The 27,509-nt window shown below is 35.5% G+C and overlaps 1 protein-coding gene across 1 annotated transcript; it reads right to left on the bottom strand.

The window, feature by feature from the left end:
- Positions 1 to 212: 212 nt before the first annotated feature.
- On the bottom strand, positions 213 to 26,516 carry LOC145786241 (receptor-type tyrosine-protein phosphatase H-like). The gene is made up of 21 exons (XM_082597882.1): positions 26,448 to 26,516; positions 24,855 to 25,025; positions 19,811 to 19,919; positions 16,255 to 16,557; positions 13,491 to 13,769; positions 12,009 to 12,281; positions 11,343 to 11,642; positions 10,085 to 10,191; positions 9,572 to 9,743; positions 9,181 to 9,305; positions 8,875 to 9,031; positions 8,509 to 8,611; positions 7,019 to 7,081; positions 6,682 to 6,763; positions 5,870 to 5,960; positions 5,268 to 5,344; positions 4,793 to 4,922; positions 4,528 to 4,655; positions 4,136 to 4,293; positions 1,880 to 2,015; positions 213 to 1,807 (listed from the first exon to the last, which is right to left on the bottom strand). The coding sequence occupies exons 1-21, from the start codon at positions 26,514 to 26,516 to the stop codon at positions 1,658 to 1,660; spliced, it is 3,183 nt and encodes a 1,060-aa protein (XP_082454008.1). The 3' UTR covers positions 213 to 1,657.
- Positions 26,517 to 27,509: the final 993 nt, after the last annotated feature.

The following is a 27,509-nucleotide window of genomic DNA, read 5'->3' as shown; positions in this document are numbered from 1 at the left end:
AAATAGTATACTTCTAAATTATTAACCCAAACCAACACTAGTCGAAAAGATTGCGACTTCTGAAACTTTTCCTGTGAGAGCGAATCAATACTAGCCCAAAATCGCAAGAAAACTGCGCAACTGACAACCGTGAAACAAAGTCAACCACATTAAAAGATTGAATTGGCATGACGGAATCAAAGACACAAGGCTATTGCTAATTACAAATGGTTTATTTGAATTATTGCACACAAAATATAAGTAAAAATGATTAGCATTTTCATCTGTATTACAATTTTTTTCATCCTTGCAAGTGCGTACAATCTAGGGACGGTACATTGCGGGACGCGCAACTCCGTTGTTCCTTCAACATTAGAAGGGTCAATTGCCAATTTGACAATTTTTTTACGCTTTACTGCTGGCTTGCTTTCAACTAAAAACCTTAAATTACTTTAAAACCAACTTCACTCTTCTTATATAATCCATAAAAAGTAAAATATTTTGTAAATTACAAAAAAAAACGTAACCCTACTAGTGTTGCGGATAAGCCAAAAGCGGATAAAGTTTCGCATCCCTATGATCTACAATCCCTAGTACAATCTAGGGACGGTACATTACTGATTCAAAAGCATTGCGTTGAACAATTGTAACGTAGCGTCATAACGTCACGTAATTACGTACAGTATACGTAACCCTACGAATATCGTAACGTAGCGTCATAACGTCACGTAATTACGTACAGTATACGTACTCCTACGAAAATTGTAATGCAGCATCATTACAAAACGTAGGCTATTAAAGTTTATCATCAATATTTAGTTTGCTTTTCAGTCACATGCTCAACTCGCTGTAGGTTTGTAAAACATGTGCAGTCATTTTTCATAGCCTACGCCACGATAACAGTAATCTTCTGCGATTGCGCTGCAGATTAAGGACATTAACTTTCTATGCATTTTTTTCATAAACTAACACAACAGGGAAATAATTCACGTAACATAATTTAATTGAAGATGTACTGTACATACAACAGTATCTGTGTGAACAACTTATAAGAAGCTGAAATATAGGGAATCTAACAATGAGCAAAATACAATAAAAGAAGCCTAAAAAATGCAGCAACAAGGAAAATGACAGAATCCGAAAACCACATAAAAGTCCATTTAATGTCAATAAAAACGACGCAATCAGAAATGAAATTATCAAAGAAAGGACAAGCATCATATAGTCAGCAACCAGTGAGACTTTCAGGTAGGAAATGTGGTGATGATTAGGTAGGGTTTGTGGCCATTGAATTGGCTCAAATGCAACAGTAGAGCCAAAACCGGGGATGGCATTATGAGGTTGAAAAGATTGATAACACTTGAAAGGTGAAAAACGGCATTCGAAATGGCATGAAAGAAACAATAGAGGCCATCCGATAACTGTGGCATGGGTGGTTGATGATGACCGTAAATTAAAAAAAAACACCAATTACAAGTAAACACACATATAGGAAGCTAAAGTCATACAATTTACGAGAGTATGTGATTAAAGAAATATTTACAAACGCCAATTCAATGATATGTAGTCATGAAACTTTAGCTTTTGTAGCATGTTTGAGACCATTTTGCAATCACATATCGTATCATGTTGCACATCAGGACAAACTGGTTGTAGAAAATCAGCACTGTATGAAGCTTTAGACAGTATTCTCATATTGTGAAGAGAGTGGAATTGAAGTTTCGTAGGCAGATGAATTTTGATGATCACGATTTCCGTTATTGAAAACAACTTCATACGTAGGAGCCAGGAACTCTTGCACCATATTGTGAAGTAGCATGTACTGCTTCTGAACAAAATGAAGATCAAAGGTTCATTTAAGAAAGTGAATTGGTTTACACCTCAGAAACTTGAATTTTACCTCATTTTCAACCATCCCCATCCTCTGCATTCGAATTTGATAAACAATTCCAAAAATATCCACAGTTGAGTGTTCTTGCAAATGCTGCATTATGTGATCAATTGCTATGTAGCTTCCTGTTCGTCCTGCACCAGCGCTGGAAAAAATTGAATTTTGTAACACTTTTGTTGAAACAACGTGTGTTTTCAGAAGTTCTTTGACTTGCACGAAATAATTATAAAATAAGTAGGCTAATAAAATCTTGGCTAGCAGGAAAATCGAGAAGATGAAAAAAACATAATTTTGAAGTATAAAAAATTATCACCATGTAACAAAAAATTAGTTGTGCCAAGTTTTAGTATTTTTTGAAAGATATTGTTGATTAACCCTTTAAGGTACATAACGTTTTAAATTTTTTTTTTAACCAAGGAAATTTCCTTAACCCATAAGTGTTGTAAAACACACATATTGCCGAAATCATATACGCAACTTTGCAACTGAAGGGACTTTGGCACGGGTGGAACATAAAAAAAAAACTTTAAAAAACTATTTCAATTGAGTGAGAAATTGCCCCAAAGTTTTAGGTCACAGTGGGTCAAAAATGACCCAAAACTTCAAATGTGGTAAAATGAAAGTGAAAAGTTGTTTTGAGAAGATGGTTTCTGAGAGTGATGTAATAAGCCAATGAGAATTGATTTAATTCTTGATTTCAGACTTCAGCGAAACGTAATTTTACTGCCAATTAGAAGATGTGACTTTTTTGAGAAAAGTTGTGCTAAGCAATGACTGGAATTTGTTAAAAATAAAAACTTGAGAAAAAGACAGAAATTTATCACTAAGCTAGGATTGGCTTATCACATCACTGTCAGAAACCATCTTCTCAAGACAACTTTTCACTTTCATTTTACTACGCTGAAGAGATCGGAAGATCGAAACACTGGCCGCTGTCCGTAGTTATCTTTTAATAATGTATTTTTGGACATTATTTTTAAACAAACATAAAAGAGTTAAAACGTCTTTTTAGACATTATGTTTAAACAAATAAAAAAAGAGTTTAAAGTCATGTAAATTTCACTCTGTGTGGAGCTACATGTACTTGAGATGTTAAGTGTAATTTCTTTATTCACTTTCTACTGATTGTTTGGAAACTTTTTGCTATGTCTGTGGTCTATCTATATCAGTAACCATATCAGACTAACAAGCAAAATGTGCAATGAAACAAAGCTAGAGGCAAAGTTTTTATACTTATGAAATGTATTTTGGTATGGAAATTGGTGATTAAATTGACCATGTTGAAAGCTGTGCACCTTATGTGATTTGCAGAACATATCGGTCCAATTTAGATGGCTGACTAAGGGAAAACGACATTTGATACCACAGTATTTGCTATTTCAAGAGTTTGGAGAGAACCCCGAAACCATACAGAAGACCGTTGCTGCTATATGGTTGACAGTTCACGAGTTAGAAAAACAAAAAACCGACATGACATTGCATATTCTTCCATATTATGTTCTATCGCACCTGCTTCGCATAGCAGTCAGCAGCTGAGTTGCGGATTCTCAAACCCTCGAGCAAAAAAGCTGCATAAGACACGGTAGTGTCTCAAGATATAGAAAAAGTCTCTCATGACAAATTAACATATCTAATACAGACATAATTTCAGAATTTTGGTAATAGGCACAACGAAGCAATATTTATTATCAACTTTTGGAAACACTGTGATGAAAGAATATAAAAAATGGTGTGTTTCATGCCCATAAAAATGCATTTTCTGCACTATCATCTTGATTGTGTTGATCCTTGTATGGGTGATTGGTGGAAGCGGAAAAGATGGTGAAAGGTTTCATCTTATATAGAACGAAAATATCAAGGGCGGTGGATTTGCAACATGAAAGAAGGGGGTGTATGATCCGCAATACGAGAAGATTTCACAGTGTATAGACGTAAGTCACACAAATGTGACCATTTTTGAAGTGTTTTCATCTTTGCATGATGCATATATGAATTATATTTGCATATTATTTCTTTGTTTTTGCATGCTTACACGTTTCTTAGAAAACTATGTTAGTTAATACAGAAAATCTCTGAGTAAAACTAACAATCAGAAACAGTGACATTTTATCAAAAGTAGGCTAAGAAAACTTAAGATTTTTTTTTGCTATTTTGGTGATTAGTTTGAAGTAACAGAACACAATACATAAAAATTTTTCTGCAACTAAAAATTTTGCGAAATGTTGTTACATGGGGAATTGCATTCATTGACAAACAATGTTTAACCTTGAATGAACAATCAAAGGTCCATTGTTGTCCACATCTCTGTTAACACAACGACCTACGAAGCGAGCAAATGTCATCAAATTTTCTGTACTTTCTGGCAAACCATGATCTGGCCAATGGAAGAAGTTGAATTGCTGAATACGACGATGGACTGATCCCTGCAAATCATTTTATATATCTTTAAAAGAATCGCAGATACAGGATATGTTTCACAATTGTAGACTATATCTCGATTTTGTAATAATAAAGTACTAAGCCACTAACCGCTACACTGTAATGTATAAAGTAAACAACTTTTTACTGCTTAGAGATAGACTACATTGAATTAGACAAAATATAACTTTATCAAGTAATATGATATTTCAAGGCAATTGAAAATTCTTTAACTTTACTTTCACGATGTTAAATTCTCGGACCCTCCATGTTTCGTACAGTGACTCAGAAACCCAAGTGATGGTGAGATCACGTGACGTAAACGATTCTCCTTCACATGGCCAGTAAATGTCGTTTTTATGGTTTTCTATAAAATAAAATGGGATTATTTTAATGATGACACCATATGCAGTTACATAGATCTACTTTTACATCCTAATTGTTTAGTTGCTTGTGTTTTTTTTTCTGTTTTGTTGAGTGTAACTTGGCCTAGTTTAAACCTACCCAACTCGTCAGTTTGAGTGATCATCACAACATTTCTGCAATTCTGCTCCCAGACAAGTCTCCAAAAGTCAGCTTTTGTTCCTGGAAGAGGCGTTTGTGTGGCGATATAATCTCTACAACTTGATACTCCCTGTTTAAAAGCAATTAATGAATAACAAGCTGTAATAGGCTATGTGCTTAATTGTCCAACCACAATGAAAAATAAACTCTAACTTGATGTTTTTGAAAAATAATATTCATGATGTTATTCAACAGATAATTTCGACCGTGCAATGCCCTTACTTCAAACCAATGTCCACTATTTCACTTTCGATTTGTTTGTTTGCTTTAGTTACTTGTCTGGCTTTTATCTCAATGTGTGCTTTGTTTGTTATGAAGTGGAGTGTCTCCCAAAAAGTACGTTGACATCGCTTAAAATGTGATAACTTAAACAGCACAAATCCACGCAGCAGTTAGTAACTAACATGATTCTTACCGAAATATATGAAGCGTTGATGTAATCAAATCCAGGTTTATTATTCACCATGCTAAGCTTGACTCTGTTGTTGTCATCTGAAAGTAAGGATATTATTTGTTTGCAGGAAAATGTGTTTTCTTGCGGTATCCGTGATTTCAATTAGTCAGGTACAAAAACTAATATCAAGATATAGTCAGAAAAATATTTTTTAGTTGTTGGTTGTATGAGGCTTATGTTTGAAGACTGAAGATTAAAATGAATTAAACTGTTTGTGTGAGCATAAAGCAAGGAAGTCAAACTATCGGCAAACACAAAGCATGCTATATTGACTTACATCTTATTACACAATTTAGTCTATACCATTTCGAAATGAGATTCTCTCAGTTTTTCATTACCTGGCAACACGTCTGACAAGATTTTGATGATATATTTCAATTGGGATAAAAAAGCGAGCACAATGCCCATGTACATTATTAAACATCTGGCACAATCAAGGATTGGTGACAGAGCAGAACGATTCTCATTGCATTCCAACAGACTAATCTGATTGAAAATGTAGTTTAGTTTTAATGCAAAATTGAAAATTGAAGAATATTTCATCAAGCTGTTTTGATACTTACATGGACGAATGCTTTTATGTCGATTTTTTTCTTTGTTAATAGCCATTAAACCAACCTCTGCTGCTTGATTGCCGATAATGCTGACAAGCTCCTGTAATTCACCATGTTTTAACTCCATTTTGAGTTTCAAAAATTTCTTTAATCTTGGAAAGTGGTGCTGCTTTGAATTTTGAACAAATGACCGAAAATAGTTGAGCGCTTGCAATGTTTTGATGAAATTAAATTTTACTCTCTGATGTTCTGTGTAACATTTACTTTTATACAACATAGCCGTGGTCCCACATTGGATAGTTTAGTTCTAAGCAATCTCTTTTATTTTGCAAAAAAATTCGGTGAAATGTGTATTGATTTTTATGATGCACCAGAAAGATTAAAGATCAATTATAAAGGAAAGCGTGAAGCTGAAAAGCAAAAAGATGCGGTGGTGACATTCTGCATTGCAGCTTTTGGCATAACTTTTAAAAACAAACTTATGTATGATGCTTTTGTTTTATTCTGATTGTTAAAAAAAACGAACCTAACGCACAAGTTAAGTGAATTAACTTTTAGACTTTGTTTAAGACAGTCTAAGAAAAACAATGCAAACAAGTGCAATTTTTAATTGACTTACAATAAACTGATCGAATTAAACAAAATAAAATAAATTTAAACTATTTAAATAAATTATTTGGAAGATTTAAAGTTATATAAGTTGGAAAGAAACCCACATTCGAAATAACAATTTATTTTAAGAAAATTTGAGGCAATGCTGAAATCTAGCACACAATCAATGTTTATCAAGTCAACATCAAGTAGGTCAAAGGTCAACTAACTTCATATTCCAATTTAAGTTTTGCACCCAAATCTTTTGACAGTTCTTTCATGCACTCGCTGACGTCCGACAGCTTAATAATTCTGAAAATAATTTGAAAGAGTTAATTTGAAAAAGGAAAATATTGCAAACGATTTTGTGTATTGATGTTTCATACAAAATAACTTTTCATTCATTTAAAGAAGGTCAATGAAAATGTTTTGCCCACTCTACAGTACAAATTGTGAGTATACAGTATTTCAGTATGTTTTCTACATCAAAATATTAATGACATGCCACAACGTCATGCGAAATGTCACTATGGAACTTCTTACACAGAACGAAACGAACACACTCACCGAGATGATGAGATCGAAGGCTTTGATAAAGCAATAGCATTCGTGATCACTTCTCTTTCAGGTCTGGAACATATATCTTGTTATCACAGGTAACAAACTCAAATTTCCATGTCGCGAATACAACACCAGTAAGTAAACCAATAGTTTTTAACAATCCTTTCTCTGTTGATATATCCTTACAACCAACAAACTAGGCTACTTCTCACACCTTTTCCTAAAATGGCTGAAAAGTAATTGTCACTTACAATTCAGAATTGAATGAGACTGTTCAGTGTTCATCAGGCATTTAGTTCAATAATATGATACGGTCCTTTGGCACAAAATAATATAAACTATCACAAGGTGCTTCAGGTGAGAATCTGCATTTATTCCGACATGTCGTCAATGTGGGATAGATCAAGTAGTGGCTATTTTTCTAGTACGAACCATAGGCATACGAAGCCGAGTAACGTGATCAAGTTTAACATCTTCAAGTTTATTGCATATAGAAACACAAAACTACCCAACAAATTAAGTATCGAACGTTTTCGACATCACAAGATGTCCTCTCATCGTGTGATGTCGAAAACGTTCGATATCCTCTCATCGTGTGATGTCGAAAACGTTCGATACTTAATTTGTTGCGTAGTTTTGTGCTTCTATATGTAATAAACTTGAAGATGTTAAACATGATCAGGTTACTCTGCTTCGTATGCCAATGGTTCAACAAGACAAACTCTCTACCGAAGCTCTATCATTTTCTAGTATGGCAGAACAAAGAACCGTGTTGCTGTAGAACAACTAGATCAAGTAACAATGAAAACGCCGAAATTAGTTACGAAATCATACAATCCTGGTTCGACTCCCGGCTTCAGCTGTTGTTGAAAAACACCGCTCACGTCTACCCAGAGTGTAATCAATTGGATGGGCATAGTTGCTGAAGGGAATGCGCCCAAGAGAGAAAGGAACTAGGAACTTGCTATCCTACTGTCGTTAGTGCCGAAAGCTCAGTTTATTTTTTATTCCCTGATGCTTGAATCAAGTATGGGACTCACCTTTATCTTACATGAGACTTGGATTAATAAACCAAGCTTCAGAAAATATTCGATTTTGTAATCGCTTTCAACTTCATGGAGCAATGCTACGAGTTATTAAGTTGGAAGTGATTACTAAAATTGAAGGTTATTTTTTATTCGACAAATTTAAAGTTTTTTTTTTTCAAATCTAAGAGTAGTCTACGTTCTTTAAAGCAAACTATTAATTAAGAATTGCTTCAAAATGTTTTCAAAATTTTCAAAGAATTTCAAAATAAACATCTGTTTATGAAGATGGCCTCTCATTGGTTGATCTTGCCTTTTGTTATTATGTAATGTGTTGTATTTCAATGATGACGTCAAGGCGGCAATTTATTTGGAATGGATAAACGTTTCTAATGTTTCAGGAATGGAATAAGAATGAACAAATTGCAAGTTTCACACACAAAATATTTTATAGCTTACTTAACAACTCACTTTTTGGTTAATCTTTTCTTTCGAAACAAATATGTTAAGATTGCAATGATTATAACAAATTCTGCAGCAGCAATCGTCCATCCAACTATCATGGCTATATTGGCTGTGTCAACAAATAAATGTTGTAAACAATATTTGTCAAAGTGAAAGAATTATAGAGAAATAAAATGTGAAAGAATTACTTGACAATTTTATTTAAATAAAACGTGAAAACCCAAATTCACCAAAGAGTTATAATAAACCTGTAACTCTTCAGGTGACCTTTTTCAAGACCACGAAAGACCTTGCAAAAGTTTTAATCGTTTACTATTTTAATTTTTAAGCAAAAACTCAAAAGCTATGTTTTATTCATAAACGGTATATTACGTGGACAAGTTATTGTGGTTGTTCCAACAGCTTCAGCAAACACTTCGCTTGTTTCTAAATCTCCATCTAAATTTGTTATCGTCGAATACAATTCCACGTAGTACGCGGTGGCGGGTTCCAGATTTAAAAACTCAAAATGTCCTTCTGAAGGATGATTCTGAAAAATATCATGGAAATAAATTTCAAAAACTATCGTGAATTGAAATGAAGATTTTGATACTTCTGAATATTGTAATAATGATAAAAGCAGCTTATAAAACGTCTGTAGGCTATAGGCCAGTAAGTCAGTCAAAAGAAAAGCATTACCTTTTTTTCTTCGCCATTGTTTATTCTCAAAATAACCCAATCTGCATATCCAAGTGGTTCATCCCAGTTTACGATGATAGAGTTGCTGTCTGATGAAACTTGTATTATTTTTGGCAAAGATGGCTCTGCGGACAATACATTCCTTCATTACGTTTGTAGCATTACATTCCTCACCAACTTGAAAGCACAAAAAGGGCCTTAGACGTTCAAATTGTGCCTTATCTTTGCTTAAGGGGTTTATAGTGGGCCTAGGTTTTCTTCTTTAACTTATTTCATAAACTTTACTACCGTGAAACCTTTGAGAATAATCAACCAGTGATTAAGTAAGAACGAAAACAAAATGAAATTTTTTCAGCAAATTAGATTCGCCCCAGATTAAATAGAAACTAACTTGAAGTTGTCGCTGTTGATTTTTCTGAACTTTTTAATATTCCAGAAATTGTTGTCAATGTGATTGTGTAGTTGTTGCCAGGCTGAACTAACAAAGGATACACTTCAACGCCGAAGTCTTGAAAAATAGATAGGTTAGTTGATGCTGCTTCGTGTGACCCGCGGTACGTTATCTGAAACAAGCAACCAATTATATCACAAATTACACTTGTAACTGACAACACAAGGATCTGATCAATGACTCGAGCACAATTTTAGTTTATTTATTTGTTTTCAATTTGTTTCTCGTAAAACTTAGCGCTGTAAAGGTTAATTGAACTGACCTTAAATATTTCGGAAGTCACTGCAAATAAGTTAGCACATGCCTAAAAACTTTTTTAAATAATGTAGGAGTTCCAACAGTGTGTACAATGTAGTCTACATGAGCTATTAAACATTCAAAGCTACATAACTATTTGTTCAATAAATTGTACAATAAGCTACCCGAATATGAGTTTCCAACAAAATTAATTACTTGAATAACATCTCCTAATCCCGCTGGGGTTTTCCATGTTAAGTCGATAATGTGTGTTTTATTTTCCTGGTTCTGAATAGATCGAAGTGAAGAAACTGGATCAGGAACTGAAATTGATGAAACAATCAATTAAAAACACACAAAACTTACATTTATAGAGCATGTGATCAGCTGTAAAAAAGCAACACGCTGCCAGTTTTAAAAATTAAGAAAATTTTCAGATATCTTTGAGTTATTTCAAACGATCACTTTTGCTAAGAATGTTTACGAAATTTTAAATAATTTCCTACAAACTTTGCATTCATTCTTCACTTTATTTGTGACAGTCTATATCAACACTCTTTAACTTTTTGTCATCGCGGAACCCCTGATATACTTTCGCATTTGTTGCGGAACCCCTTCAATTAACAAAACTTTAAATTAAAACAATTGCATTGTTTTTAATAGCATATCAATGAACAAGTGGCGCAACAACTATCATTGTTTCTTTTCGCCTATTGACTGCACTCAACCTCTTGTGTAATTGTTCTATTTAGAGTGTAAATGCGACACGGTAGTTTAAAGATTCTGAATGGCTCATCAATGTACTGTGGAGCAAGAAATCAATTTCTCAAAAAACGAGAAATCTTTGCGGAACCTTTTAAACCCACGGAACTCCACTAAATGTTGAAGAGCACTATAATCTAAATCGATCTATTAGATTAGATAAGTGCAAATTGGTTGTTTGTTAATTTAGATATAACACTCTTCATATTAGAAATGACACATGTCGTTTTTATAGTTTCAATACTTTTCGTGGTATAATTCGATTCAATTTATAAACCTGACTTTTGAGATAAATTAAACTTATATGGTCATTTCTTGTGCAAAATCCACGTATTTAAAATAGATCGAATTTAACTTTTTTTTCCTGAGGAAAGATCATACTCATGCAAAGATATCTATTTATACCATATAAATTTTTACAGGATTTACACCTGTCATCTATCAACCAAAAGACTTCTGATAAGTATTACAACTGTATTGCAAGTTTTTAAAACAACATAGCCTACTTTTCTAGCAACGTATCTTATCTTAAAATACAAAAAATATACAAATTTACTTGTGAAGGTTTTTTGAGAACATGAGCACATTATTTGATGACAAGATTTATAACGATTGAAAAGACAACTTTGAAAATAAACACTATTTTACACAATAGCTCAAATAACACGTCGTGTGAAAGTTCTTATCAAATATGTGTCAACTTGGTACAAACCTGTGTTTCTAACTTCTTGCAGTGGGGTACCCATCCCCTCTGTGTTAAAAGCCACAACTTGCAAATCATATTTTTGTCCAGGAATCAAATCTTTTTCAATCGTGCAGTTGTAAATAGAAATTCCAATTATATGATCAATGACTTCAGCGGTGATATAATCACTTCTTGTTTCAAAAACTTTGTATTCCACAGAATAATTTGATATTAGATCTCCACCTTCTGGTTGTTTCCATTCCAGTGTGATTGTGGTGTTTGTTGCTTCAGGTTGCACATTGGTTGGTAGTGTTGGTGTTCCAGGACCTGAACAAAAATACGTAGGGTACCAATATGCTGCATGCTATGCAACAATGTTGCTTTATGAACTTAAAATTGTCTGAAAATACTGTAAAAAGTTTAACCGCATTTAAATTATTTCAAACTGGTTAATAATTGAAATACCATGCTTATTGTATATCAATTATACACCTAAAATTATTGTTTTCCTCTACAAATAAAAGACTTAAAGGATGCACAATTGTATTAAATACGCATCTTGTCTTGTAGACGCAGCTTGTTTATTGGTGAGCACGAAAATTTCTGTATTATTTGGGTTTAATGATCATATTGAGATCCTACACTAATCGAGTAGCAAGACTAAGGTTACAACTAAAAACTAATTTATCTTACGTGTAACTACATAAACAGGGTCAGAAAGAGCACCAGACTTCGAGGATGTTGCTACTGGGGCTACCGCTATAGAATTATTTGCATTGGAAGCTAAATCAGAAACAGTCGCTGTAGTTCCGTTTATGGTTGAGGTACAACCACTTGGAATGCAAACAACTTCATAGTCTTGAACGTCTTCAGCTCCTCCTCCAAGATCTGGTGCCATCCAACTGATGCTTGCAGTTGAACTTGAAATTGCTTCCGTGAGTTCAATGTTTGTTGGTTGAGAAATCACTGCATAGAAAAGTACGTCAAGATACAAATTTATAGTTGTGTTATTTGTGTGCACAGCAACGTGCAAACTGTTTTACGAGTTTTGTTGATAAAATTACGGAAATACATACCAATTCCAAACTGATAGACACTCAACAACCGCCTAACAATAACGCCTCACAAAAAAGTAATTACGCTATAATGCGTATAGTAACATGCGTTTGCACAGCAGACCGTTCTTTGAGGTTTGCAATATCTTTTAGGCCTACGGCTGCTGTAAAACTGTATCCAGGATTTGATAGCAAAGTAGTGACTGCATTAGTCCTCAAATGTTGTCATTATGTCCAAGTACGCAATCCTTTGAAATCCAACTAACTTTGAAATCAAACTATCAACGAAGTAAAAAATATCATAGATCGATAGACAGGCAATGTCACTTTCTCAAGTATAAATTGAGCTTTTCTGTGTAAGCTTAAATATTGAATGAAATTGATCACAGTAAGCTGCTTAAAACATAAATTATTATCGCACTCTAAACATATAAAACGAAAATAAAGGCTTACCCTACAGGGCCCTGTGAGCACCATTTCGCCTATCCCCGAATAAAATCAACTAGTGGACCCCTATTTTTAGTGATGGTGTCTAAAATATTTTTCAAACTATGGGTTGTAAATTCGGATCAACAATACCAGACTGGCTCCGCAATCTGTTAAAAGGACTTCATCTTTACCTAAATTATATAATAATGCAAACAGCTATGAAGTTTTACTATAAAAAAAAATAGAAGACCTTACAGGACCCTTTTCAGAGGATAATTTGCACCTTGTGCCAACGAAAAACAACTACAAGTTCATTGCTACACTACAAGTTCATTTCATTTAATTTGTTTGTGGAAGGGGTACTCAAGAAAGACAAAGTCGCTATTTTTTCTCCCACGATGCATTTGTAGGCCCCCGAAAAACTAGCAAGGAAAATTTGTGTCTGCTGAAGTGGAAGTGGTCAATTACTGTATATTCGTGGTTAGTTGAAGTTGACGCAAGGAACCGAGGCAGATCTATTGTCTTTGATCTTGTTGAGGTGTTGTATAAATGGGAAAAATCAAGGGGGTCAGGCCTAGTAATCAAATCATTTATCAATCAATCATATTTCGATTAAGATAGCTATCATTAAAAAAATAAAAGATAGCTTATTACTTCCTGATAAAAAACAAAAAATTGCAACAATACTCACAAGTCAAATCTGTCTCAGGATCTGATGCCTCGCCAAGACCACCATCATTCTTTGCTTGAACTGTGAAACTATATTCTGTGTTCGATTGTAAGTTGTCAATAGTTGTTGAGAGCCCATCAATGTTGTCCTCAAAACCTGGTGTTCCATCGGTTGATGTCCAATCAACTCTGTAAGTTTTTGAAGCTGAACCTTCGTTGGCAACCTCCATCCATTGCAAAGTAATTGATGTTGATGTTGCTTTATCGTCGCTGAATGACGGAGGGTTGGATTTTGTTGGCACTGCAGAAAAAATATTTTCTTTTGCAACAGTGTGGTTCTCCAACGCTTTTGATCGTTTCCAAAATCTATATTTGAAAGCGATTCATGGCACATCACCAGTTATAAAGCTGTGACTAGACAACGAAGCGAATTTTTAACCTTGAAAACATTATACGGTTGCTGACAACCGATTTTTCATAATATGCTTGGTGCTTGGCTTTGTGAATATAACATAAGAAATATCTTCTTAGTTTTAGAGCTGATTGTGTTAAATCGCACAAAGTGTTTCACAATACTTTAGTTTGTTGAAAACGAACGACCTTTTGGCAAAGGATCTTCAAGAAAATGTGCTTGAGGTTGTTTGGGACTTAATGCAATAATCTTCTTAATATTTGAGTTTGCGATAATGGCGGCTAGGTTATAATTTTTGCTTACACCTCAACTATCATTTACATTAGTATTTAATCTTTTTCTTCGCTGGTATTATTGTTGAAACTGTTATCGTCAACAAGTAGGGGTGTAGATTCCATCTTCTAATGCTAACGCCTGGCTTATCCTTTTCATTATCAAGACCCACTAAAGTTTCACGGGCATTACCATACATTTTTTGAACAAAAAGTATGGAAATAATTTATGTCCTGTAATCGAGGTTTTGCGTGGTAGGCTACTGTAAACTATATATAATTCAGGGTGTCTAAACTTATTCCCAGGCAGGCCATATTTGATATTGCAGAAGTGCCCACGGGCCAACAACCCCTGACAATCTTGTTTTGCGTAAAGAAAGATGCATAGCCTTCACAGCAATATTGTACTATTTAGTGTCATTTTCATACAACAATAATAGTTCATTTCGCAATTATGACACAACAATGATTTTATTTTTTATCGCTTGGCTTTTGTCTGCCAGAAAATACTATTTTCATTAATACAAAAAATGCCAATTGAATTTATACGATTTCAGTGTGTCTGCGGTCCAAAAATAACACATTGTGCAACAACAGGCGCCGGCCATACAAAAACGTATCGTGGGCCGGACTTTGGACATCCCTGCTATAATTGTTATCGCCAGTCATCACTAACATAATTCACCGAAGTTACTTGCTCGGTTGTTGCTAAATCATCTCTATGCTTTAATGTTTTTGGTTTGAACCATTCAAGAACTTAATCGCTGGGAGTTTCTGGCTGCCTCAGCTGCTTTTTTTTCCAGGTCATCTCTTTTGTGCTTAGGGCTGAGCTCTTTTGATATCAAATTGTGGTCAACTGGAGTTTTATGACATTGTTATTCAAACCTAAAAAGTTTAATAAAAGTATATTCACTTTCGTTGAGTGATTCTAGCAACGCAGTGGTCAAATAACTTACGAAATAAAAACATGAGTGCTGCGAATTGAAACTGTAGAGTCACAGAGTAATAATTGCAAAGAATGAAAATGAGCCGGGCCACACAAACGTAGTGAGATAGTTTCCGTGCCTCAGTGATCTCTATAGCTGTACTGGCGGGAGCTAACTGCACCCAGAAGGGTCGCCCATGCCAGGTTGGTCGAAAGGTAGCGGCCAGACAAAACGTAGTCCAAAGTACCTAAGCCCCCGACGGCAGAACAGGCGGATGAAGTCAATCAAGCCTAACGACTGTGATGGCGGATGAAGGCTGCAGCATGTCACCAGCTCCAATTGTCATAGCTTGCCTTGCCATTGGACAAAGCTGGTGGCCTGGTCAAGTTTATGTGTGCTTGTTGAGTGTGCGCCATCGAGTTCATGCTAATCAACCCACGCACAGGCGTCTTCGCAAGACTTGGATTGGTTTTTGAATCTTTATCCTCGGACTGACAAAGCCTTGATAGGTAACTTCTGGCAGTTTCGCATACTTGTAGAAGCTCTACGCAGAACCGGTTACCGAGATTGGTAGAGTGTAGTTCTCCCATTGTTGAAGTGTTGTTGCCGGGGAATTATTCCATTCACTAGTTGCCGCTGAATGGAGAGCAGTCCTTAAATGCGTTGCTCAAGCGCACACCCCGAGAGCCGAACCAACGCCGCGTGATCTTGAACCGGGCCCGTAACCACTGAGCTAACGGGGAGACTTACTGCGAGGACCATCATCCTTGAAAACGAGGGATAGCCATCATTTGAGAATTTATGATGCAACACCTTGGTCAGAAGTTTTCAAACTTTTTTCGTTGCAACATTTAGGAAACGTTTGTGAGACTTGCGACGTACCCAAGCGATAGGAATTCTAATAATTTTTATTTATTTGATCTTCTACATATGCGACAGCTAAACAGCTTAATTATACTCAGTCTAATATTAACAATCTTTTTGTCGGAGCCCTGTGCTGATCTTCGTTCAACTTTCTTGCATTTTATTGTACTTTTTGTGATTTTCTGGACATAAGTGGTATGGGAACACTGTATGAAACTGCTAAATGGTACTCAAATAGAAAAAGTTTGGGAAGCACTGCACTACATGATATACAAACTGAAATTTTATTCGAACTATAAGCACACAACTCACGAGTTGTTCCGGTCTCTGGCAAACTTTCGTCGCTGATAATGGTGTCAATACTTGTTACCGACGTAACAGTGATGATGTAATTCGTGTTGGAAGTGAGACTGTTGATGACAAGAGATGTTGGTGGGGAATTTTGTTCCGGAGTTGACTTGATCGACCCTGATCCGTCCTCAGTTTGTTTGTAAGTAACATCATATCGCATAACAGGAAAACTATTTCCAATTTGCACGTCATTATCTTCCCACGATAAATCAAGTGAAGTGGCAGTCGAGCTTAATACTTGTATGTCTTCTGGAGCTTTCGGACCTGATGAAATTTAAACAGAAGATTAAGAAATTTTTTTTATTTTGATGCTTACCACGAAGCAAACGAAAAAAAACAAAAAATTGATAAAACTTAATAAAAACTTAAAATAATAGTTTTTTATAACTTATACAAACGAATTCATTTTCACACGAGTCAGTTCAATTATAAACAGCTAAAAATCGATTTCGATCAGCTATAGCTAGATCATCTTCAGTTAAGCTTATTCAAATAAATTTTTATTTGAATAAGCTCAACTGAAGATGATCTATCTGTTAGTTAATTGAAATCCATTTTTAGCTGTTTATACTTGAACTGACTCGTGTGAAAATGAATTCGTTTGTATTACAAGACATATAACCAAGTCGTTCATATCAAGCATTACTGTGGGTTTGACACCTGTCAGAAGATATTTCATTTTCTTAACTTACTATAGCTTGAAGCTTTTGCTAGGCCAGGCCAGGACAATAACCATACGAGATAGAGATATACAATATAAAAATGATAAGATTGTGATTAAATTTACACAAAATTTGGAGTCTGGAATGTGAAGCTTATTTCTGGATATGTTTGGAATGCTGATTACAAAAAGAAAGGTGCAATCATTGGTTTTATAATTTTTAGTGATACAGCGTATACTTTTCCTGATGCCGAATTTTTTCTATTTTTAATACGTCTGGGAAAAGACGACTTTAGCAAACAAAAACAAAAAAATAGCAAGAAAAATATTACTTGGATGACAAAACATCGGTGGCAAAACAAGTTCAATATTGAAATATAAACTGCCCCCTTTTCTCATAAAACAAGTCTACGACCAATACATCCTTCCTACTGCTACATATGGTCCAGAAAGCGTGTTACTCTTAAACTAAGATAAACGCAAAGAACAAATGTTTAAAATGAACATATGACACTAAAAAATTTGGAATGGAGCCTAGGCACTTGCCTGCAAAATGAATGACCATAAACTGAGCATTGTCCATCACCATTTGATAGGGTTAAAGCATACTCACTCAGAAAATAATAAACAAGCTGCTAGAAACCCGAAGATACACGTAAAGAAGCATACTCGGTGCAAATAAAAGAAACAATATAGTTATCTGACAAAGAATGCAGATCAAAGGTGTTCTGAAAATGGCAAAAATCTGAAAAAGTAATAAACTGGCCATATAGCAGCAATGATGGGAAACAAATAGGCCACAATAACTAATTTGTGAACTATATGAAGATTGAAAATGACTAACAATTTTACGTATGCAATATTATGAAGATGTACAACAGGTTCATCATTTCATATTTTGTCATAATCAATAATTGCAGATCTACAGTATAATATTATACATTGCGTCAGCTGTGTTTATTCAATTCATTCAATTCAAGTCATGGCCATGAACATGAATGATGACGCATTGTAACCAATTCAACCCTCGCCACCAGGAAGGGAAGTAATGAATGAGAAAAACTATTTGTTTGGACCAATCCCCATATATTTGAAGGTGTATACATTTTTGCATAGGCGTGGATATTGTAAATTTAGCAACTATTATTATTCAAGAATAAAGTTTTTATTGCGGCTTTTAAAAAGATTCGTCACAAAAAAAAAGTATTTTTTGTAATAAGATTAGGTTTAATCGACAAAGCTTCAACAAAAATACTCAACGATGGCACATTGTATCAAATACTTATAGTGGCTGGCTTAAATTGGCAAATTGCTGGACCTTTGAAGTTTACATATTTCACTTAGATATTATCACACCATAATAGGCTACTATGGATAAGCAGATATTCAAATGAAACAGTGTTGCATATTGTAAAACATATTTTGAAAAAATCACGACAAATTGTATCTGCTAGATCTTCCAAAAAACATATACTAAGCGCTTTAAAATTTTTGCTAAAAATTATTATTTTTGTTTAGTAGCCTGCTTTGGTTCACTGAGTAGACCTTTCTTTATTTTTATTTTGCAAAGCTTTTGTTCAAAATGTAAAACGTAGCAAAATATCTAATGTTTGATAATGATTGCATTTACAATAGTAGATGCTCGCAAGAATTGTTGAAGATGTTTGTTTAATTTATTTGCCAAACTCTACCAGGGTGTTTTAAATCAGATCTCTCTTATGCTATAGCACATATACATTAGACTGCCATGTATATTAGCAAACTAATTACAAAGACCAGAGTTTTCTCATTAAATATGAAGATATAATTTTTCTTTTATTATGTTGTTTTTGTTATCAAGTGTTAGACAACATCAATTGTTATTGTTTTTAGCTCCATGTTATATTAGTGCTGTACTGGGTGGCTACGGTCTATGTAGCTGCTTGTACTTGTCTAAGCATTACACCCGCTGCGAGTGCCAATTAATTGCAGTGATTTGATATTACCATACAAAACTACAGTATAGTTAAGCCTTTAGTGTAATAATTGGTTTTTGAATCTCAAACTTTGTTCTTAACATTAACCTCATTTTTTTTTTATTTGAGTACAAAGTTTTTCATGGCCTGGTGTCTAAGTTGTCTGTACGCTTTACTCACGTATTCATATCCTGCCAAAACTTGCGTTTGCAACATCAATAATTGCAATGAAGGGAGCGTTCTTCCTGGCTGTCAGCACAAGGCTGAGCACTCACCACTACAGCGAGCAATTGTCATTCGCTAACCATAACGGTGTAGCTTCCACGCTAGCCATTTAGACCATCCAATCAACTATTTGTTTCTCGGCAGCCGATTGCAGCAAGAATTCACAGCGATAGAATCACTCGGCAGCCTCATGAGCGAAACACGATATTTATCAATTCTTGCTACAATCGGCTGCCGAGAAATTTATTTTTCTATGTTTTTATAGAAAAAACAAAAATTTAATTAAATTTGAAGCTCGCTTGAAAACATTCTATTGTACTAAACATCATAATCAAATGAATTATTATTTTATTGCAATCGCAAGTGCTTTTATTTTTATAATGTAGAACGACAAAACTAACTTAAACATACTTGCATACTTAAACATCCTTTGGCATGCAATATTGCGTTTTTGTTGTCTTTAAAACAGTACAATTAACTAATAAGGATGCGAAATCATATTCAAAAGTTCAACCTGCGATCTAGGTTTACACAAATGTTAGTTCGTGCAGAACACTACAGTTTTACTGAGGGTCTGGTTTAATCAATTGACTCTAGTTATTGCCTCCACTGGAAATGCATAAAATCACCTAAGTGTGTGTTTTTGTTACTTTTTGCAAGGAACATTAAATTTTACCTGTCACTACTTGTGTTAGCTTTGTTGATGGCATACTTGAACTGCCTCCTTGATTTGAACAAACCGCGACGTCGTACTCAGTCCGTGGTGAAAGTGAAGTGATTGTATACTGAAAAATTAAATGGGACTAAAATTTTCTGATATGTATCAATACATGAATAGTTAAAAAAGCTTCAAAACAAATAAATATATTCATACCTGATCTAATTTATTTCATTGACATTAAAATATCCGCAGATACAAAATAACGTTGTTGGCTTGTGTGGTGCAACGTCACGTGTATTACAATATGAAAGTTACGATTGATAAAAATCTATCTATGCTAGGAACTGCAAACAATATTTCCAAAGCTGACCAGCAGAGCCGTCATTAGACAACACAAATTACAAACAATAGACCTTCCTTTATTCCTTTTCAAATTGCTACGTTAACTTTGCCGAGAAGTATCTGAATTCTGACCCCATTGGAAAGAATTCAAATCAAACATCGCTTATTTGCAGCTTACTAAAATCATGGTTAGAGAAGTTTATTTAAAATTATTGTAATCTCTTCTAAGAAGTAGTTGCAGAAGAAGTACTGTTTGCAATCTTCAGCATAGTTAAAGTTAACTACTTGTAACTTTTATTCTATGAATATAGTCTTCACTTGCACGACAAAACGTTATAATTTGATTAAACCTAACAAGCTAAACAAACTAATAGAATCTGCGTGGGAGCTGTCAGGACAATATTGTTGCAAAAATTTATAAGTGAGAAAAGATAGGGATGGGAAAAATATGACACGAAATAACAATAATAACAAATTCTTAGCCTATAAACGAAGGTACAAGACAAAAAACAAACGAAATACAAGCTGAGCACAAAAGATGCCCTTACGACATGGAGCTACGTGTTGAGATCATAGCTGCAGGTTACTGGGTCAAAACCTTTTGTAATTTGTGCAAACGTATCATGCTGATCTTCGTAACCACAGAATACCAAATCATTTGAATCCAATCAATTCGTTAATGTAACTGCCCAAAACAACATGATGTGCCCATCTTATTGAACATACTGTACATGTAATATAGATTCTCAACTGTAGATGTGTAATAGGCGTATGAGCCAGTGGGAAAACTGCTTGTTGTAATGTAAAAAGGATTGCTAATTTGAACAAAGGTCTACAATTATGTGGGTTGAGGTTGCTAAACAAAAGGCCTTAAATTACATTTAAAAAATTACAAAACATAATACAGTATTTATGTTGAAAAGAAAATACAAATAAAATACAGAAAATACAAAATAATTCTACATCTGAGCAAACCTTTCATGAAAATGCCCAAATCAACACAACATAGTTGTTTCAAATGCCTAATATTGTTTATTTACACACAGTATCACGTTTATCTGGGCTCCCACACAGCATCAAATTATTTTAATCTTGGTTAATTTCTTCATGCAACTGCCCAAAGTAACATGATGTTGTTGCTAATTTTATTAAACATTCTGCTCTTAGTTTAGACCAGTGTTTCTCAACCTTTTTTGGCCCAACGCTCCTTTACAAAAATTCAATATTTCAAATAAAATCCTGTTTATTGCTGCAAAGTGGAGCAATGAGACAGTCAAGAGCATATTTTAGAGCAAAACTAAGGTTTTGATGGATTTTGGAGCCACTACATCGTTTCGATTTGGTCAGTTTCATGAAAACGATTAAACAGATTCCAGATAACTTGATATTGTTTTACTGACCAAATCAATATCATTCAGTTATAAATAAAAGAATTTCATAAAATTTTGTTATTTTGTCATTGAAACATCTACGAGTCTGCCAACTTAAATTCTACAGTGGGCTACATATTGATGACAACTTGCAATTTTTTTAAATTTATTTAGCAACCTCTGCTCAAAATGTAGATTCTTGGTCAAGTTTGCGTCACTTTATGACAACAGGAAGTCTGTAACCTTGCTTGCAGGGATGGAGGAACCGTTTTAAAAGTAGGTGGGCCCGGAGGCGCAGCAGTCAAAGTCAATCCAACTTCTGGGGGGCAAAGACCCCAGATTCCCCACAACATTGTTGCATTCCCAATACTTTCAGTCGTTTATACATTGTTTTTGATTGACTTTCGTGCCAACATACGAAAATTTACCATTTTTTGGCCTGATTTGGCCTAAAAATTTACAAAATTGTTAAACTGCTCTTTAGCGCTGTACAAAATATGGCGATGTACACACAAATAAAAAGAAAACAATACACACACAGTCACACAGTTATAATAACACTTAGGAGTAATAATTTGCAGCATTATACAGTAAGTGCATATGTAACAGTTCTCTACTCCTACGTGACATTCTGGGGGCTCGTCCGGGAAAAACCGAAAAAAGATTATAACCGAAAAACCGAAGAATACCGAAGATTTATTGAAAGAATAATAAATTAATGTCAAGATGGCGGATACTGTCAAACATGAGATGATTGAAGACTTAGGGAGCATGGCTGAACGAATGGGGCTGACTAGTAATGAGAAGTCTCAGTTTGTGATGGAAGAGTATCACAAGATAATGGACCAAAAAGCTCAGCGAGAAGCTGACGAAAGAGAAGATAGAAGAGCTGCTCGTGAAATAAGGAAAGCAGAACTTGAAGCTGAAGAAAAACGAGCACAGCGTGAACTTGAAGCTGAAGAAAAACGAGCACAGCGTGAACTTGGAGCTGAAGAAAAGCGAGCGCAACTTGAAGCTGAAGAAAAGCGAGCACAACTTGAAGCTGAAGAGAAGCGAGCACAACTTGAAGCTGAAGAAAAACGAGCACAGCGTGAAGCTGAAGCAGAAGAGAAGCGGGCACAGCGCGAAGCCGAAAAGAATCGGGCGCAACGCGAAGCTGAAGAAAGAAGAGCGCAATATGAATTGGAAAAGATAAGACTTGATTTAGAAAGACAAAAGCTGGACATTGGTGAGCGATCTAATTCTACTAACGATAATGCTCGAGATGTTATTGTGGCGCAAGTTAGACGTCCAGATTTGCCATCATTTGTTGAAGAAAAGGATGAGTTGGATAGTTATTTGTTAAGATTTGAAAGATATGCTACAATAGCCAAATTGGAGAAGTCAACGTGGGCTACCCAGCTTAGCATGTTATTATCCGGACAAGCTCTTGATGTATATTCAAGACTTTCGCAAGAAGAGGCCATGAGCTACGACAGATTGAAGTTAGCTCTGTTAAAGCGATACAATTTTACCGAGCATGGATACCGTCAAAGATTCCGTGAGGCAAAGCCTGAACAACACGAAAGCCCGGGTCAATTTATTGAACGTTTAAGAAACCTTTTGTTAAAATGGTTTGAGCTTTCGGGGGCTGAACAGTGAACAATCATTAGACAGATTGGCAAACCTTATAGTTAAGGAACAATTCACAGATTCATGTTCAAAAGATCTATCTGTTTATTTAATGGAGAGAAGTCCAAAGACTTTAGAAGACATAGCTAGTGTGGCAGAACAGTACTTAGTTGCTCATGATGAGAAGTTGTCGACTGAAGAAACGTTGTCATGCGATAATGACGAAGAGCAAACAAATAATTTTAAAGGAGGTGCGGTTCCAAGAGAAGCACGTTGTTTTAATTGTAGGTATTCAGGGAGTGCGTTGCTGACGGCGGACATTCGGAAAACAGACGTTGCCGTGACAACCACTGCTACCGATGTGGAGAGATTGGACACATAGCCAGGAGCTGCCCTTTTGATGAAAAGGCTTGCTACAACTGTCACAGAGAGGGTCATCTCGCCAAGGACTGTCCGGAGAGGAAATGTTTCCGATGTAAGAAGATGGGTCATCTCGCTCGCCGATGCACTGAAGATATTGAGGACGTTGGAAACTTTCACAGAAAACGTGACTATTGTTTTGAGAAAAGCTATCGTTGGTAGATCATGCAACGATGGACTTATGAGAATTGATTATTGAGTAATTAATTGTTTTGTAATATGTTTTGTATTGATTGTGTTGTTATATTGTTTGCAACAATATTCTAAGGGGGGGCGTATGTCACAATCAATGTGCAAGGCCTCGCGTCGGGCTGCTTTGCGTCTTGACAGAATGTGCTGTTTTCATTATAAAATTCTTGAGCGGTATGTTATTATCAGTTATGACCTGAAGTAACCTCTGATTACGAAATCTGTATTATGTAAAACGTGTTTTCTGGAATCCTTTTTCCTACGTGACCTTCTAGAGACTTCTGTTGTTTACATTTAAATGCTGCTTGATAGAACAATGGTTCTTTATGATGTAACCTTACGTAACCTTCTCGAAGTTACTGGACTGAACAACCAACTATAAATAGTGGTGTAGTTTGTGTAAGATTATTATGATGATTATTATTATGAGTTGATTATGAGAGTTGTGCTATGAGTTGTGGATTGGTAGTTGATGCAGAAATTATTGGTGATTGAGACTTGAAGTAATTGAATACAAGTAGATGAGAATTGGTGCTGATATAAATTGTGTTCGAAATTAGAGTTATTTGAGAAGCCGTTCGTTAAAGTTCTTCAAGAAGTTAGATTATCATTTCACTAGTAGAATTATTCGACATTTAATTGACTGCTTTTCGGTTTGACCCATTAAACTACGTCATTGAACCTTTCCAAGTATTTTTCCTGGTAAGAGATAGAAAGAAATCGTGACAGTCATGATATCATTGTTTTAACCATAGGGACCATAGACACCATAGACAATAATTAATAGATTGCTCCATCAATCACACCCACACGTGCTGAATAGTGGGCTCAACAAAAAAGTTTGAAGATTGGATTTCATCATTGAGCTATCAAGCATAATCAAACTAGTGTGTATCAAATGAGTAAAAGCCTTTTTTTGAAACCCCCTCTCTGATTTGCCGTTTTCGCCATCTTTTCAAAGAAATTTGGTGGGTGGGTGGGCTCAGGCCCACCCAGAAAATAAAGTAGGTGGGCCCAGGCCCACGAGGCCCACGTGGTTACCTAGTTTTATTAAGTAATATTTCTACTTGGGAGTTAAATGGCCAGCATGAAAAATAGGAAAAAAAGAGATAACAAAATATACTTACAGGTGAGTGCGCATTGTCACTTTGTGCATTGCTACAATCATTAATTGTTGTACCAGTCGGAACGACTTTCACTTTATAAGAATTTGCATCAACAACGTCTGGCCATGATATTGTGATGCTTGTTGATTGACTTAATTCCCGATTTGGTCTCCCAGGAGGATCAATCCCGTGCTGGATTGGAGAACATAGTAATCTGTTTAGAAAGTCATTTAATAATATGCAATATTATCAGTTACAATTTTTTTGCTTATTTTGCAAAGGTACTGTAGTTACAATCTACTGAAGATTGTGGTTTTGAATTTTTATCCTCGGACTGACAAAGCCTTAATAGATTGTTCCTGGTAGTTTAGCATACTTGCAAAGGCTGTTGACTCAGGGCCAGCTACCGAGATTGGCAGAGTGAAGTCTTCCGATTGTTGCCGGGGAATTATTCCATTCACTACAGGTGCCGTTGAATGTCGAGGAGTCCTTAAAATGCGTTGCTCAAGCGCACACCCCAAGAGTCAAACCAGCGCCGCGTGATCTTGAGACAAGTCACAAAAAATAAAAATTTTGATATAACTCACAACATGTAATTTTCTTCAAGAATAAAAAGTCGAATACGTTTTCTTAAACTTTAGGAAAATTCTTAGTAGTATAAAATGACTGTTTGAAGTTTGACGTTGAGGCAGGCTCACCCAGCTGGATAGAGGAGGCTATAGCGATCGAAGAGGAGGCATGGATAGGCTACATTACTGGAAAACATAAAGACAATTCAAGGTGGAACTTTTGAGGCTGCATCGAGTTGATCAGAGGACCATGTTGTTGAAAGCGAGTTGAAAGCGAAGAAAGACCAAGCGTTGAAAGCAGAGCAAGGTTGATCGGAACGGGCAAGAACAGCGCTTCAGGGCAAAGACAGCGTGTGATATTTCGAAAGAATTGATTGATTAATACATATAGGCTACAGATCCTGTGATGAATGAAGTTATGTAATTGATATTAATCCGGTCCCAATTCGCAATATACACGAGGCGTTTTATTCCTTTCCTTTTTATTGTTGAATGTTTGGGTTTGTTGAAACTGAACCATGATAAAACGATACTGATTAATGGTGTTGTTGTATTCCCCAACAACAGCATTAATGGTGATGGATTTATGAGGCAACAGTTATAAGGTTATGACGTCATATAACGTCTAAACGGTTCGCTGTCTTGCGCGCTCGGATACTTACTGCAACGTTTTTGTTGTTGGGGAATAAGTTTCTGATTGCTGAAATCGTCTTTTCTATGACGTAGCCCATCCACGAGCGAGCCCGGCGTTTCGAGCCTTCCAGACGCGCGAGGATCCTTCGATTGAGAGGGAGGCCACTTTTTTAGCCACTTCTTCTACCCCACGAACAGGAACGGCCAAGGCCGTCAGAGCTCGAGAGCTCGTCTGGGCATAGCTCCCGAGAAAGCCTACGACGAACGGAAGTGCAGGACGTCCCTGCAAGGGCGCTTCTTGTGTTCCTTTATGTTGACTCAAAAGCCGTGAGGCCCATATTCACTTTATTAAAAGTATGTAGGCTATAGTAGTGTTTGTTGTACGTTTTGCACATAAATGATTTGTACTTACACATATCCTGCATGCGTGTATGTAAATCATTCCTGCCAGCAGCAGCTTTTTCTTCCAACATGAAATCATTTTTCGATCAAATTAAGATACTTTGCAGCCAATCTGTGGTAGTCACATAAAATAATTTTCACGAAGCTTGAACCGCTCTTAGAGCAAATACTTTTCTTGCGCTATTAAATTGATTGTACTGTGTTATTGTCCAATTTATTTTTATATTAATAATGACAAGCATTTTTGTTCCAAAAAGTATTTATATTAGTGTAATACAATATCTAATAACACAGTCTTCATTATCAGTAGGCTATAGGCTACTTGGCATCATACTTCTGCTAAAATACAATATTCTATAATTTAGCTGGTAGCCTACATCCCAACAACCTACAAAGCAGCCTGAGTGTTAAAATCTTACATTCACCTTCAACAGTTTCAGTTGATTCAAATGACGTCAGTTATTCTGGTCAGTTAGCCTACTTTACATAAGCCTCAGTATTTGAACTGCAGTGATTACAATAAGCGGAACTCGTTGCATGGATTCTTAATGACTGAACAGTTTGTGGCTCACGACCATGTAAAAATAATTAGTAAGTTGGTGCCTTTTTTTGCTTGAATGTTCTAAGTAAGTAGGTAGCTTGTAATTGTGAAAAGCTTGTAAACAGGCTGATCTAGCCTTCCCAAGAACCACAGTTCTTTACCTTTGTCATCACGATAACAATATTTCCTTTTGCGTATGGGATTCCTACAGCAACCTAATTCAACAGTTTGGTTTTGCAAGTTTACAATTTTAATATTTCTAAAAAAGTCTTCCTAACACACAAATGCCTTCCCTGTATACTAGTATTTTAGAGTTCGATACACGGTGTACTTGGCAGACTTTGAACACTTTCGTATAGTCTCACAGTCAACCAATGCAACTCGCCCTTTCGCTTTTGAATAATCTTTCAGGAATAACTTTTAATCAAGAAAGAACGAGAAAGCAAAATAGCAGCTTAACAAATCGTCTCACACGCATTGGTAGCAACGCTCTCTCGCAGTCAACGCTATTCTGCGGACAATTCGTGATCT

The sequence above is a fragment of the Aplidium turbinatum genome, chromosome 17 (genome assembly GCF_918807975.1).
Source record: "Aplidium turbinatum chromosome 17, kaAplTurb1.1, whole genome shotgun sequence".
Taxonomy (NCBI): Eukaryota; Metazoa; Chordata; class Ascidiacea; order Aplousobranchia; family Polyclinidae; genus Aplidium; species Aplidium turbinatum.
The sequence above is the reverse complement of the archived record's forward strand: the minus strand, read 5'-3'. Positions and strand labels throughout refer to the sequence as shown.

Bases quoted from the DNA above. Each gene is read 5' to 3' on its own strand.
- LOC145786241 (XM_082597882.1), bottom strand. From the start codon at position 26,516: ATGATTTCATGTTGGAAGAAAAAGCTGCTGCTGGCAGGAATGATTTAC. The intron at 13,770-16,254 runs GTGAGTTGTGTG...TTTTTTCTGCAG, and splicing joins GCCAGAGACCGGAACAACTC to TGCCAACAAAATCCAACCCT. The intron at 6,764-7,018 runs GTGAGTGTGTTC...AATTATTTTCAG, and splicing joins CCTTCGATCTCATCATCTCG to AATTATTAAGCTGTCGGACG.